This window comes from Phoenix dactylifera, unplaced genomic scaffold, assembly GCF_009389715.1.
Source record: "Phoenix dactylifera cultivar Barhee BC4 unplaced genomic scaffold, palm_55x_up_171113_PBpolish2nd_filt_p 001221F, whole genome shotgun sequence".
Lineage (NCBI taxonomy): Eukaryota > Viridiplantae > Streptophyta > Magnoliopsida > Arecales > Arecaceae > Phoenix > Phoenix dactylifera.
This window is the reverse complement of record NW_024068556.1, coordinates 97,605-112,771: the sequence shown is the minus strand read 5'-3', so window position 1 is coordinate 112,771 and position 15,167 is coordinate 97,605. Positions and strand designations below refer to the sequence as shown.

At 40.8% G+C, this 15,167-nt stretch overlaps 2 protein-coding genes across 4 annotated transcripts; both read left to right on the top strand.

The window, feature by feature from the left end:
* Positions 1-733: 733 nt before the first annotated feature.
* Positions 734-13,191, top strand: LOC103695516 (cinnamoyl-CoA reductase 1-like). 2 transcript variants are annotated; one of them, XM_039121774.1, is made up of 4 exons: positions 734-922; positions 1,177-1,366; positions 1,452-1,605; positions 12,851-13,191. In XM_039121774.1, the coding sequence occupies exons 1-4, from the start codon at positions 784-786 to the stop codon at positions 12,875-12,877; spliced, it is 510 nt and encodes a 169-aa protein (XP_038977702.1). In that variant the 5' UTR covers positions 734-783; the 3' UTR covers positions 12,878-13,191. The 2 variants fall into 2 exon arrangements, with proteins under 2 accessions (XP_038977702.1, XP_008775097.2); XM_008776875.3 differs by lacking the exon at positions 12,851-13,191 and having other exon boundaries at positions 735-922; positions 1,452-1,886.
* LOC120108199 (cinnamoyl-CoA reductase 1-like) lies at positions 9,026-13,193 on the top strand. 2 transcript variants are annotated; one of them, XM_039121771.1, is made up of 7 exons: positions 9,026-9,196; positions 9,998-10,167; positions 10,399-10,584; positions 12,005-12,167; positions 12,422-12,611; positions 12,697-12,925; positions 13,071-13,193. In XM_039121771.1, the coding sequence occupies exons 1-6, from the start codon at positions 9,073-9,075 to the stop codon at positions 12,875-12,877; spliced, it is 1,014 nt and encodes a 337-aa protein (XP_038977699.1). In that variant the 5' UTR covers positions 9,026-9,072; the 3' UTR covers positions 12,878-12,925; positions 13,071-13,193. The 2 variants fall into 2 exon arrangements, with proteins under 2 accessions (XP_038977699.1, XP_038977698.1); XM_039121770.1 differs by having other exon boundaries at positions 12,697-13,191.
* Positions 13,194-15,167: the final 1,974 nt, after the last annotated feature.

Sequence of the window (15,167 nt, the reverse complement as noted above, 5' to 3'; positions counted from 1 at the left end):
AATGTCTTTCAGATGTTTAAGATAATAAAACTAAGCAACCGTACCTTCTCCATTCATCACTATCAATGTTAGATTTTTTTTATTATGCCCTTATTTCTGCCAACAAACATATTTATCAGTAGTGTAATTCTATTAATATAGTTTTCAACAATTTCCGTTTAGGTTAACTTGGGCCATCCTCTAATTAATCTATTGTCATTCCTTCACAATTTTGGCTGTAGCTTTTGTGTTGTAGGTTATTTGGTTTGTGCGGAAATCAGGTTCGGGCTTTTGTAGATACTGTTTCTCCAAGGGTTAAACTGAACTTTTTATTTCAGTTGGCCTATATATGCCCTGCAAACTCCCTTTGTTTCTTTGACAGATTATAATATGAAACAACATAGTAAATCCACCTCTTTTAAGAGGTGAGGTGGCCATGCATATATAGCTTTGAGTACATTGCCAAACTACAGGACCATCACTGAAGACACTTCATAAGCCTCTAAGGCATCCACTTCGCCTTCCCCTTCCGAAATCTATTATTCATGCATATTTAATAGGTCCAAAATATATGGCTTGACCACAAATGGTGTTGTTGACAGCTAGTGCGCTTTATTTGCCAAAATCCTTAATTATCATCATAAATTTTTGTGATTTTATCCATGAGTTAATTATTGTAGGTGGAAGATTCTATCACTAATGCAAGAACAATGCTTGTGTAGGCTCGCGTGATAGAGCCAAAGTAACAATCTAAGTTTAATCCTTTATTTGCTTTTGTAGAACTGGTATTGCCTTTCGAAGACGATGGCAGAACATGCAGCTTGGGAGTATGCAGAGAAAAATGGGCTCGATCTTCTAACTGTTTGCCCGTCAGTGGTTTTAGGACCATTGCTGCAACCTACAGCGAGCGCTAGCAGCTTGTTTCTAATCTATGCTACAAAAGGTCCTCCTTTACACACATTCCTTAACACAGCTTTTTTCTAATCTATGCAGAGAAAAATGGTCTCGATCTTTCTTTCTCTAGTGACATATATAAATCATTTCAAATATAAATGCAATCTGGTCTAGATTGCTGCGTTAAATTTTGAAGATATATAATTCTATTAAAAATTAAGCTCTATATAACTCTAGTGATTTTTGTTCTTGGGTTTTGAGTTCTCCGACTTCAGCATTTTTTTCTGCATGATTTCATAACAGGAGGTCCAGAACCCATGCCAGACTTCGTCTGGCACATTGTAGACGTACGAGATCTTGCCGATGCATTGCTTCTAGTATATGAGAAGCCAGAATCATCTGGAAGATACATTTGTGCAGCTCATCCAATTAGTAGTCGAGAGTTGGTTGACTTGCTGAAGGGCATGTATCCTAACTATGGTTACCAGAAGAAGTTCGTTCTATTCCAACTTTTTACTTGAGGGGTACCATGAATATTTCCACTTCAATCTTAATTTTTACTTTATTTCGAATTGCAGTATCGTTGACGTACCACCAAGTGCCCCCCCGACCTCAGAGAAACTAAAGAAGTTGGGTTGGAAATGCAGGCCTCTAGAAGAAACTCTCACTGATGCTGTTGAATGCTACAGAGAGGCGGGTCTTTTGGATGAACTAGAGGGCCACACTCTTCATCTTCCTCCTCCCTTCAAAGTTACATAGATGACTGGAACTCGGAATAAGGTTTATCGATGAACCCGGTAACTTCTTTAAGATGTAACCTGCCAATAAAATGGTACTCCCTTTCTCTGTTATATGAGGAGGCGGCGTGTGTATGTTCCGGTAAAGTGGAGACAAGTGAAACAAGCGTTCATCATTTCACCTGGTCTCTTGGTTGCAGATGCTCTTGTTCTTAGCTGTAAAAGAAACAAGTCTTTTGGTAATGGATGGCATTCCTTTGCCTTGTTTGGGTGAAATCTGTCAAAAAAATCCTTGGCCAAATAAAACCAAACTAAAAGTTAGTTGCTAGGTTTAGAGAGCAAATAGGTTCATACGTCCCTGCTCCCTCTCTGTGGTTGCTTTCCCTTTGACTGCGGCCGCTGCCACCATTAGCTGCCGCCCCACCACCTCCTCCTGGGATGATGATGGGGGAGTTTAGGATCTGTGAAACTAAAAGAATCAGGCGTTGGTGGAATTAGAAAGAGCTAGGGTGCCTAAAAGACCTGCCTCATCTTATGGAGCTCTTCAGCCTCGACTTGATCCTTAGACTGAACCAGATAGCTAACTTTGCCAAGTTCACTTTCTGCCCAGATGCCCAATAATAATCCTCTAAAACCCTCCGAATTGCAGTTGATTGTCTCGTCGCTCGGGCCAGTAGCAAGCAATTATCAGAAAATAGTAGATGCAAAATCTGAAGAGGCCCCTCCGGTCTGTAGGCCTCGACCGCCCGACTCTCGGAAGCATGTCAAAACAATTTGAAAAGTGCATTTGCGCAGGCGATGAATAACAGAGGGGATTGCAGACAACCCTTTCGCAGCCCAACAAAGGTCTCGAAGAAGTGGGTCGGCATGCCATTCACCAGCATGGCAAATTAAAGGAGGTGTTCAGGATGCACCCCAAGATCCACCTGATCCATAGCTAATGGAATTCAAAGCTCACCAATGAACGAGTGAGGAAGCTCCAGCTCATCCTATTATAGGTCCTCTATATATTGAGTTTGATGCCCATCAAACTCCTCTGCTCGCATTGTTTGGAGGTCAGCCATAAACTTCTGTCCGATAAGTACATTGTCGGTGACGCTACGTCCCACAATAAAGACCCCCTGCTCAGGGTTAATGAGCATGGGCAGGACACCCCTTATCCTCCTCACCATGAACTTTGCAATGACTTTATACAAAGTCGTGTACACGCTGATGGACGATAGTGGCTCAGCTCCGAGGTATTTGCCTTTTCGGAATCAGGATGATGAATGTCCGCTTCCAGTCGCTAGGCATCCTTACAGTGCTGAAAAACTGCTGAATAGCTGCGATTACATTTTGCCAATAATATGCCAATATCTCCAAAAGAAGGCTGGGGGGAAACTATCCGGACCTAGAGCCTTTTCCTCAGCCAGTGACCATAAAGCCTCCTTGATTTCTACATTTGAGATCGAACTTACCAACATTGCATTCTCCTCCTCCAAAACTCTCAATGCCGAAGATAGTTCGCTTGATGCTATCCAACCTTCGGGTTGGTCTGTCCATCTAGATCTGAAAAACTAATCCAACACCCTCCTGATGAAGTTTGGGTCATCTGTACTCTGCTTACCATTCTTCTTGATGCTGCAAATCCCATTCCTCCACCTCCTGATAACTGTCGATTGGTAGAAGAATTTGATGTTCTCTCACCCTCTATAATCCATTGTAACCTTGACTAGGATGCATCAAGGGAGCTCAGCTAGGAGGTGCTAACAAGGCAGCCAAGTCCTTACAAAAGAAGGACTTGACATGGGTCCAACAATCAAACCATGGAGGAGTCTCTGCCAAGCATGGATTTCTTCCATGTCTGCTCGACCTCGAGAATGCAAGGGCTTAGATGCATCAGACCATTGATCAGCCACCCATGCATTTGCCACTTCAGCAATCCATGTGCATGGGCAAACAAGGAAGGACACCAGTGGACAACTAAGGAGCTGCAAGGGCTGCCAAAAGAAGACACCATCAGCGCCTCATGTATGTGTGCCACATCATCCATCCGCGCACATGAGATAATTCAAACAAGGAAGGATTCGCGAGGTGCCAACCAAAGGCAAGCGCAGAATAAGGAAGGAGATCTCCATGCGACCAAATACAACAAAAGCAAACCAAAGGAGAATACCCCATGCGCATGACAAGTCAGCAATCCATGGCCAAAGAGGACATTAGCCGAACACTTGTCAAAAGATGAACGGATCATGCGCTTCGGCCAACCAAGTGCGAGCCCAAATGATCCAGCCTTCCATCTTAGAATTTTAGCATGTGACTCGCATGGAAAAAGTTTGAATTTAAATTTCCCATACGGCTGATTAGGAAGTCTTTTGAATTTCAAATAATACCTTCCGGCTAACTTTTTTAAATGAGGTCTTGGGATGTTACAAGTGGTATTAGAGCAGACCCGGCCCAAAACCTATGTGGACTAGGGAACATTACAGCACGGATCTATTAAAGCTGACCACGGGCCGATCGTGGTGCTTGTGATTAGATTTGAATAAATTTGAACTCTTAGCCTGACAAGGACGTAGATTTGAACATATTTGAATCATTAGCCTGACGAGAATGTCGGAGCTTGAATAGGAGGAATATGTGAGGATTCGCACGGGCATGTGTTTAGCCTCATATCGATAATTTGTTGGATCGATCTTGGGTACTTATATAAGATCAAGAAACTTAAATAATAACTTTCGACTAGCCATTTTGGGTGAGATCGTGGATTGTTACAAACAGTATCAGAGTGGACCCAACCCATAACCTATGTGGACTAGAGGACACTACAACACGGATCTATTGGGCTAACTATGGGCCAATCGTGGTGCTTGTGATTAGATTTGAATGAATCTGAATTCTTAGGCCGACGAGGACGTCAGAGCTTAAACGGAAAGAGTATGTGAGGACTCGTGCGAGCCTGTATTTACAAAAGGTGTATACAAGTCTCGCACGAGTCAAGTTTCCCAAGGAACAAAAGGTGTATACAATTCTTGTTGTAATGATTTCTTTTATAGAACTGCTATCGGAACAAGCAGTATAGATTTAACAAAGTTATATTAATTGTATTGATAGGCATATATATCCTACCATGATGAAGTTTATCTATTGAGACTTGTTTAGCCCAGTTTTGCAATACAAACAGTAACACCCCAAGACCTTATCCAAAAAGACTAGCCGAAAAGTATTATTTAGGTTACTCATGGGTCACTTGTGTGCCAACTTTGCTGTCCTCTTGCTTCTTAATCACATACTTTGTGCTGGTAAATGGTGCCTCATGAACATAAGTTTTTCTTGGTACTGACTCCAGTATGTATGGATGGTATATATTAGCATGATTTTATTAGAGTGATTTTAGAGATTATATGACAACTTGTATCACCTAAATATTTTTGTTTTGTTAGCGTGATCAATATATCAGCTTATATTATTTTCTTTATATAGAGTATGTATACGAGTATATAAAATTCCTGAGATGTATCGAATATAATGGAACAGAAAAATAAAATCAATTTTCTCTCTTTCTTTTTTCTTTTATTTTTATCTTCTTTGCAAATATTTTAACACAGTACTTTCTTCATGGATGTTGAGACAGAAAGGTAGCATTGTCCTGGTTTTGTTGTTGGATAGTAAATAATCCAATGTTACTTCTTTTATTAGCTCATTATATGTAATTGCATTCTGAAGTTGAAGTCATTGCATTTACCCAAGGCCCTTCCAACATGGTAGAAAACAAGAGTAAAAAGGAAACTAGTACAAACTAAGACATAAACAATGCCGAGGTCTGCACACACAAACCTAAGGCTCTTCATACATGCAGCTAGATATTTGCTTTCTTATGAAAGCAAATATCCAGCTGCATGTATGAATGAGAAATTGTCTTGAAGAACAGTAGCATATGTACCAAAAAAAAAAACAACATGCATCGAAACAAGGTCTAGATCTCAAGTCACATGGCAAGCGGAACTCTTGTTGGTTTTAAGATCACATAAATACATGCAAGTCCAAAATTTTAGGAGAATAGTGTCTCGCAAGAGTCACGTGGTGATGTTGGATAGAGACAAATAACATGCATATCTGAATGATATAATTTAATATCAAAGAGCCATGTGGCACAAGTTTCAAAGTTTTTTATTTTTTTTGGCCTTTAATATGGTTTCACGTTTTTTGGTTCCTTGAATTTTTTTAACAAGAATAAAAGGGAGACAAAATCTTGCTCCATCTTTTTCAGTATCATGGATTTCAACTTGCAAACTCAGTCTTGTACACTCTGCTGCTACTAGGCTTCATCATCTAAGAAGTTAAATGGGAAAAAGTAACAGATTATAAAAATATACTGCAGGGCATTGTTTTGATCTTGATATATATATATATATATATATATATATATATATATATATATATATATATAGAGAGAGAGAGAGAGAGAGAGAGAGAGAGAGAGAGAGAGACGATCGATCAATCTTAGGTCTATATTCCTAAAAAGTCCATGCAGGCAAACAAGCAAGTGTAGCACCATCTGACATGATTACAGTTCCCCGCTTCTAACCCTACTTCTCCCCCTCCCCACTGTCGGTGGACCACGATTCAGTCGACGGGGTAGATGGGCCTGGCCTCTTCAGGACGGCCCATTAGCCTAGAGAAGTGGGCTACTATACCGACGCCCCCGCATATGCAAGGTGACGTTTCACCACCCTTTCTTCGAACGTCTGGACTATTTCGAAAGATTGAAAAGGTGATGCGTGGACCAGTCTGCCGACCCGGTCGCCTCACCATCAAGCTTCGTCAATGTTCGCTTCTGGCATCTCCCTGACAGATTAAAATAAAGGGCATAGATACCTTCTAAAAATTTAAATTTTTATTATTTTTTAAAATATATATTTATTTCTATACTTTTATAAAATATTATTTTATAAATATATTTTTTTGGATAAAAACGGCATTTCATATAGCTCCCAACCTAGCAGAAGCTCAAGGCAACCCGCCCCGCCAACGCATCTCCGGCTATGGCCTCGTCCCCATCTCCTCCTCCTTCGCCAAGCCCATGTGGTTGAGGGCTTCACCATCGCGGGCTCCCTCTCGCAAGCTTTGGCCCCAGGACCCGGACCAATGCTGGTACGTGCCTACATGCCCCCTCGCGCCGTGTCATGGCAACCCTACCTGTTAACTAGTGCTACGCTTTTTTTTTTTCCTGTGTAGTGATATGATAGAACGATACGATTGAGAGAGATGAAGGCTCTCCCCGGGAGGTTGATAAGGCTGATGCTTCTCTCACTGGGCCTCCAGGATGAGGAGGTCGAGTGGGCCGGCCAAACTGGGGAACTGATACCGGACTTGGCTAGCGAGCTACGATTAACTCGTGTCTGGCGTGCCTGAACCCTGAACGGGCCATGGGCATGGCTTCCACGCCGACTCGAGCCTGCTGACGACTCTGTACCAGAGGATAACGAGTAGGCTCTAGGTGCTGCGGGCCAAGGACCAGAACGCCTAGGCCCGGTGGGTGACGGTGCCGCCACCACCGGAGCTCTGGCTCGATCGTCACAGATTTATTAATATGTCTATTAAATTTTTTTTTTAATATATATCCTCCTAAATATGCAGAATTGCATAAATATCTTTATAAAATTGCTCTCTCTTTGTATACCCATATAAATGTTTCTTTTTGCACATTTACCCATTAAGAATATTTTAGTCATTTAAATTTGAAACCGTTAACTTTTTAACGGCATTAGATGGTGTAAGTGCATGTGCAAAAACACGGATTAAAAAAAAGATAGAATAGCAAAACAAATGGTTTGCAAAAATATGTACAAAGAACCCTAAAATAAATCCACATAAATAAATAGCCATTTTGGCGTCTCTTGTGAGATTAAAATAAGTCCACACAAATAAAGACCGGAGAGGAGAGAGATAAGGGGAGAAATAGAGGCGACAGGAGAGAAAGGGAGGGTGTGTGTCGCCCATCCTTCAGCCTGCTCTCCTCGAGGATCTTGGAGGGGCCTAAGAGGCCCGGTCCACTCTTCGCTAGTCCACCCTCAGCACGGGCCTTGGGGGGCTTCTAGCTCGCTTCATTAGGTCAGGCCTGGATCCCACCTCCGTCATATCAGCATTGACCTAGCCTCAGCCTGGTCCCGCAGGCTCGGCCCTCAGGCCCGACCTTCTCTAGACCCCTGAATCGCTCCGAACCTAGCACCCATGGCGAATCGAGTCAACTTATCACCAGACATCGCCAAGTTACTAACTAGAAACCACTTCTCCAATGACCTCCTCCGCGCCATCTTGGTGGGTTTCTGCCATCCATCCAAGTTCGGCAGCGACTCTAGTGAGCTTGGTCGGTTCCTAGAGCAACTCGGGCCCGAAATGGGCGGACGACGGGCTCGAGACCAACTCAAGGGGGCTTGTTCATCCTTCTCGGTCACACCCTAATGCTTGCAGGCCTTGACTGCCGAATCCATCAGGTGGCCAACCAAGGATTGACAATAAGTAAAATTAACTAACACTTGGATTATTGATCGATTGATGGTGAGATAAAGATTAGGATGCTTTGAAAATGCAGTTAATTAACTCTAAGAAAACATTTGTTTCGCCATAGTTTACTTTTCCTATCAACGTACAAAGTTGTTTTAGATTTTTCCTGCCCTGCCAGTGTGGCACCTGCTGATGACAATTAATCATCCTCATGGAACTCAACAAAGAATGTGATGAGGAGGAGACTTCACCCTGGATAAGAACATCAACTAATTAATTATGCCATTTTAAAAGCTCCCTTAGAACAGCTCATACATATTTGTTGAATAATTATATAGTCGATATAAAATAAAAGGAGGAGAGATACTATTGATTAATTAAGAAGCATAGGTTAGCATGGCTATTTTGTTTTTAACCACCAAAAAGATTTTTTTTTCCCGGCAGAGATAGGTAAGGATTAAGGCTCCTTGAAGTTTGTTGAAATTATGAATTTTGTTAAAAGAAGATCTAGTCACAGCTCATACCCAACTCCAATGGCTTCCCACCACCACTGGATCCTCGAAGACCATTTACAGGTCTTATAATGTAATGGACATGGCTAAATTTAATAGTCATGAAATAATTTTTTTTTTTTTAAGAGATTATGTTAGGGCCTGTTTAGTTTTAAATTTTAATTGAGCTCTAGCTCGAACTCAGAGACGGAAGTGCTTGAGATAGAGCCAGCCACTTAAGCCAAACATTTGGAATTATAAATGAGCTACTGCACGGAGGGCCACGCATGTCGCCACCTTTTCTGCCAAACATTTGGACTATTCCGAAGGATTGAAAAGGAGATTTACCAAAAAAAATAAGGATTGAAAAGGAGATTTACCAAACAAAAAGGATTGAAAAGGAGATGCGTGGACTACAACGGCCGCTTCTGGCATCTCATGGGAGATTAAAATAAAGACCGGAGAGGGGAGAGATAGGGGGAGCAATGGAGGTGGTAGAAGAGAAAGGGAAGGTGTGTGTGACGGGTGCCGGAGGATACGTGGGCTCATGGCTGGTGAAGCTCCTCCTCTCCAATGGTTACAAGGTCCATGGAACAGTCAGAGATTTAAGTAATGCTCTTCCCTCTACTACTACTACTACTGCTGCTGCTGCGCTGCTCTTTCTTTGTTTGAACCGTAGTGCTCTAAGATTTTTTTTCTTTCGTCTGCACGCGTAAAAAATAAATCATTTTTTTGTGTGTACTGTACGAGTACGCGGTGTTTTGTGAGTTTGGTTTTGCATGTTAGAACTTGGATTTCTGTAAGGTTTCAGTATTTGGAGACTTCAAATATCAAAAGAACATCAAGAAAGGCATGATGATCCGAAAATTCCGAGTTTTTTTTCAAGATAGGAGGACCGTGAATCACCTTTTGTTTTCCTGTCTATTCTTCAATTTTATTTCGGATCATTTCAGAAGATTTCTCCCTTGTCTTCTCTTTTGTTTCTCTTCTGCCTTCTGGTTTCCTGTACGCGCTTTCGGCTCCTAAATGAAAGTGGTCGTCTTTTTCCAAGAATATAAGAGCAGAGCAGAAAAATACTTTCAGTTTGTCAGCATCCAAGTGCTGGTGCGAAGATACAAGGCTAAGTGGTGATCTTGTTCGAGTTGCCAGTAGATGAAGAAGCAGATCAGAAGGGACTGATGATATCATGCCCACGTTGATTTCTGAAGAATGCTTGGAAAATTGCAAGACTCATTGGAGATAACAAATAAAATCATTACAGTAAAAAAGGATTCTGTCTTTTAATCATACTAAACGGAGAATATTGATTTAGAGCATCTCATGACAAAGCAATACCATACAATGCATTTTTCCTAATTCAACTCTCTCCATTCCCCAACGTAGAATAAATTTTCTGAACATTTGTTCCAGGTGATGAAAAGAACGCTCACTTGAGGAAATTTGAGAAGGCCTCTGAAAACCTTCAACTCTTCAAAGCGGACGTGCTTCACTACGACACTTTAAAAGCAGCCTTTGCAGGATGTGAAGGAGTCTTCCATGTGGCTAGTCCTGTCCCTGCAACCAAAGTCCTTGATCCAGAGGCAAGTCTTTCATATGCTTAGATATGTAAGAGATCAAATTTTGAAATTATCGATGCTGATATTCATGTACAGTATTAGGAAATACCGAGTCAGTTGTTTCATATAGGGATACAATGAAGGGAAGGACATACAGAGTTTTGATTAGCATTGTATACACCTTTTGTTCCTTGGGGAACTTGACATCTGGTCTTTTTCTTTGAATCTTTTTTATCTCCATATATCACCTTGCAGTTAGAGTTGATCACTCCCGCTGTTAACGGCACTCTAAATGTACTTCAAGCATGTTCGGAGATGAAAATCAAACGGGTGATTGTGGTGTCATCAATTGCTGCCGTTTTACTGAATCCACATTGGCCACTTGATAAGCTCAAGGATGAGAAGTGTTGGTCGTCTGAAGAATTTTGCAGGAAGATTGAGGTGACTATTTTGATCATTGGAGCTTTTGTTTCTATCTTTTCTTGTAAAATGAAACAAAGTATTTTACTTTTTTGTTCTTTAATAGAATCAGGTACACAATTGAATACTTTGACTCAACTTGAATGGAAGATACTTAACTAACAATTCTTATTGGATCACAAAGTAGCATGATGATCACCAATATGCTTCATACTTACCATATATTGTGTTATGCTAAGAAGCTAGATCTAGGGTTAATAAATAAACGGAATACAAAGAGACAACCATTTACATGGCCTGCATCCACGAGCAGAGACGATCGGAAGAACCTCGCTATGGATGGAAGAGTACAAAGAAGAAAAATCTCCGATACAATGCTTTAAAACTTGCCACACATAAAAGCCCTAGAACAAGAGCACAAGCATGCATGCATGCTACACCTAATGTCTCTAGCCTGCACGGTGGGCCTCAGCCCCTAGGCTGAGCGTCCAGTTGGAGAGACTCTTTTAGCAGTGCATCCTCTGATAGAAGACACACCATAACAGGATTCATGGCCCAAATTCATTAATCACTTTTCTTGAACCACCTAGCCAGTCTTTCTTAGGATCTATGTCTCGATCGATGTGGTTAATTAGCATCACAATTCTTGTAGTAAAATAGAAAACTTCATATTGCTTCTCCAAAATAATTTTCCAACTTACGTATCAAGAACTATTACAGGAACATGTGAACCTAGTGCTCGACAGACTCCCTTACGGCCTACAAGTGGTCACATGATTCTTAGTAACTATGGCTGGATAAATGTCTTTCAGATGTTTAAGATAATAAAACTAAGCAACCGTACCCATTCATGATCACCATCAATGTTAGATTTTTTTATTATGCCCTTATTTCTGCCAACAAACATATTTATCAGTAGTGTAATTCTATTAATATGGTTTTCAACAGTTTCCGTTTAGGTTAACTTGGGCCATCCTCTAATTAATCTATTGTCGTTCCTTCACAGTTATGGCTGTAGCTTTTGTGTTGTAGGTTATTTGGTTTGTGCGGAAATCAGGTTTGATCTTTTCTAGATACTGTTGCTCCAAGGGTTAAACTGAACTTTTTATTTAAGTTGGCCTGTACATGCCCTGCAAACCCCTTTTGTTTCTTTGACAGATTATAATATGAAACAACATGGTAAATCCACCTCTTTTAAGAGGTGAGGTGGCCATGCATAGCTTTGAGTACATTGACAAACTACAGAACCATCACTGAATCCTTAACGTGCGCTTTATTTGCCAAAATCCTTAATTATCATCATAAAATTTTGTGATTTTATCCATGAGTTAATTATTGTAGGTGGAAGATTCTATCACTAATGCAAGAACAATGCTTGTGTAGGCTGGCGTTATAGAGCCAAAATAACAATCCAAGTTTAATCCTTTACTTGCTTTTGTAGAACTGGTATTGCCTTTCGAAGACGATGGCCGAACATGCAGCTTGGGAGTATGCAGAGAAAAATGGGCTCGATCTTGTAACTGTTTGCCCGTCAGTGGTTTTAGGACCATTGCTGCAACCTACAGCGAGCGCTAGCAGCTTGTTTCTAATCTATGCTACAAAAGGTCCTCCTTTACACACAGTCCTGTACACAGCTTGTTTCTAATCTATGCAGAGAAAAATGGGCTCGATCTTTCTCTATCTAGTGACATATATAAATAATATCAAATATAATTGCAATCTTGTCTAGATTGCTACGTTAAATTTTGAGGACATACAACTCAATTAAAAATTAAGCTCTATATAACTCTAGTGATTTTTGTTCTTGGGTTTGAGTTCTCCAACTTCAGCATTTTTTTTCTGCATGATTTCATAACAGGAGGTCCAGAGCCCATGTTGGACTACCTCTGGCATTTTGTAGACGTTCGAGATGTTGCCGATGCATTGCTTCTAGTATACGAGAAGCCAGAATCATCTGGAAGATACATTTGTGCAGCTTCTCCAATTACTATTCGAGAGTTGGTTGACTTGCTGAAGGGCATGTATCCTAACTATGGTTACCAGAAGAAGTTCGTTCCATTCCAACTTTTTATGTGAGGAGTACCATGAATATTTCCGCTTCAATCTTAATTTTTACTTTATTTCGAATTGCAGTATCGTTGACGTACCACCAAGTGCCCCGCTGACCTCAGAGAAACTAAAGAAGTTGGGTTGGAAATGGAGGCCTCTAGAAGAAACTCTCACTGATGCTGTTGAATGCTACAGAGAGGCGGGTCTTTTGGATGAACTAGAGGGCCACACTCTTCATCTTCCTCCTCTCTTCAAAGTTACATAGATGGCTGGAACTCGGGTAGCTGCGGAATAAGGTTTATCGATAAACTCGGTAAGTTCTTTTGAGATGTAACCTGTCAATAAAATGGTACTCCCTTTCTCTGTTATATGAGGAGGCTGCGTTTGTATGTTCCGGTAAGTAAAGTGGAGACAAGTGAAACAAGCGTTCATCATTTCACCTGGTCTCTTGGTTGCAGGTGCTCTTGTTCTTAGCTGTAAAAGAAACAAGTCTTTTGCTTCTAGATTGCTCTCGGACTAAAGTTGGAGACCTATTTATCTCCACATGTAATAAAGGGTGCAATTGAGAACTTGATCTGAGATTGGCTCATTGGTAATGGATGGCATTCCTTTCCCTTGTTTGGGTGAAATCTGTCAAAAAAATCCTTGGGCAAATAAAACCAAACTAAAAGTTAGTTGCCAGGTTTAGAGAGCAAATGGGTTCATACGTCCCTGCTCCCTCTCTGTTGTTGCTTTCCCTTTGACTGCGGCCGCTGCCACCATTAGCTGCCGCCCCACCACCTCCTCCTGGGATGATGATGGGGGAGTTTAGGATCTGTGAAACTAAAAGAATCAGGCATTGGCGGAATTGGAAAGAGCTAGGGTGCCTAAAGACCTGCCTCATCTTATGGAGCTCTTCAGCCTCAGCTTGATCCTTGGACTGACCAAAGTTCACCTTCTACCCAGATGCCCAATAATAATACTCTAAAACCCTCCGAATTGCCTATATTGATTGTCTCGTCGCTCGGGCCAGTAGCAAGCAATTATCAGAAAATAGTAGATGCAAAATCTAAAGAGGCCCCTCCAGTCTGTAGGCCTCGACCGCCCGACTCTCGGAAGCGTGTCGAAACAATCTGAAAAGTGCATCCGCGCAGGCGATGAATAACAAAGTGGATAGCAGACAACCCTTTGGCAGCCCAGCAAAGGTCTCAAAGAACTGGGTGGGCATGCCATTCACCAGCATGGCAAATAAAGGAGGTGTTCAGGATGCACCCCAAGATCCACCTGATCCAAAGCTAATGGAATTCAAAGCTCACCAATGAATGAACCAGAAAAATCATGGTTTGAGGATTTCTGGATAGTCCTGGGGTGCTAGATGTTGGTAGACCCTTTAGAGGATCGATAGAGGGTTCTGAGTTGCAGATATCTTGAATATTTAATATTGATTTGGTTTTCTAAGAAAATAATTTGTCGGACAACGAGACGTTGAGTAGAGTTCTGTGCACCTTAGTTCGTAGATCACGGTAGTCTGTCTGGATTGTCAGCGAAGAGGTAAGAATCCTTATACACCGACCTGGATAATATAAATATTTTTACACTTATATATGTATGATATGCTATAATCTAGATAAAGCAAGAATAGTTTTATATTAAATTGTATTTTGATCGTACTGATTTATAATTGGTATCATGATGGATGCATGTATACGCATAACCTACCCTTGCATAATCAAACTAACAGATGTGGTGCTCTGCACTAACCATGCTATATTCGTTGCCTTGTCACGGGCTGGAAACATGACTGTGGTTAGTCTAAAGCTGGAAATGAATAAAAAGGAATTGATGTGTGGATGTGAATTGATTAAATGAATAGGAACTTTGAGCTTATCTCATTACTATTGATTGCACTGTTGCAAATTGAAAATGTGATATTATCCATTGCCCCGTCACAGGCTAGAAATATGATATTATCGATTGCCCCGTCACAGGCTGGAAATGTGATACTATCGATCGCCCCATCACAGGTCGGAAATGTGATACTATCATCGCCCCATCATGAGCCGGAAACGTGACTGAAATTTAGCCTAAAGTCGAAAAGAAATTGATCCGGATCAAATTAATAAGGAATGGAATGAAAAGCATTAAAAATAGTAATGAAGATTTACGAGCAATCATATGTTATATCACTCTTGAGAGACTGAATTTCTATTAATATTTGATGTACATATTGATATTGATTATTCGAGCAATATTGATAGCCACTTTGTGATTTCATGATGTGTGTAATGTTTTTTTGTGGTTTTCAAACCTATTTTATTATTATGTTGGTGTGAATGTGTAGGGATTCTTACTGCGCTGTAAAGCTCACCATCCATTTTTCTCTCTCTTTTTCAGAGTTGTAGGGCGCATAGACATGGATAGGATGAGTGCAAAGTGCGAGTGTTAGAGTTATCAGTTAGTTAGTTAGTTTATTTTGATACCGATGAACATTGAAAGCTCTTGTAATTGACCAATTTAGTTATTTGTATATACTGGATTTATCTATTTGAATTAATTAATCAATTATGAAATTATCG

Bases quoted from the DNA above. Each gene is read 5' to 3' on its own strand.
- LOC103695516 (XM_039121774.1), top strand. From the start codon at position 784: ATGGCAGAACATGCAGCTTGGGAGTATGCAGAGAAAAATGGGCTCGAT. The intron at 923-1,176 runs GTCCTCCTTTAC...ATTTCATAACAG, and splicing joins TCTAATCTATGCTACAAAAG to GAGGTCCAGAACCCATGCCA. The intron at 1,367-1,451 runs GTTCGTTCTATT...TTCGAATTGCAG, and splicing joins AACTATGGTTACCAGAAGAA to TATCGTTGACGTACCACCAA.
- LOC120108199 (XM_039121771.1), top strand. From the start codon at position 9,073: ATGGAGGTGGTAGAAGAGAAAGGGAAGGTGTGTGTGACGGGTGCCGGA. The intron at 9,197-9,997 runs GTAATGCTCTTC...CATTTGTTCCAG, and splicing joins TGGAACAGTCAGAGATTTAA to GTGATGAAAAGAACGCTCAC. The intron at 12,168-12,421 runs GTCCTCCTTTAC...ATTTCATAACAG, and splicing joins TCTAATCTATGCTACAAAAG to GAGGTCCAGAGCCCATGTTG.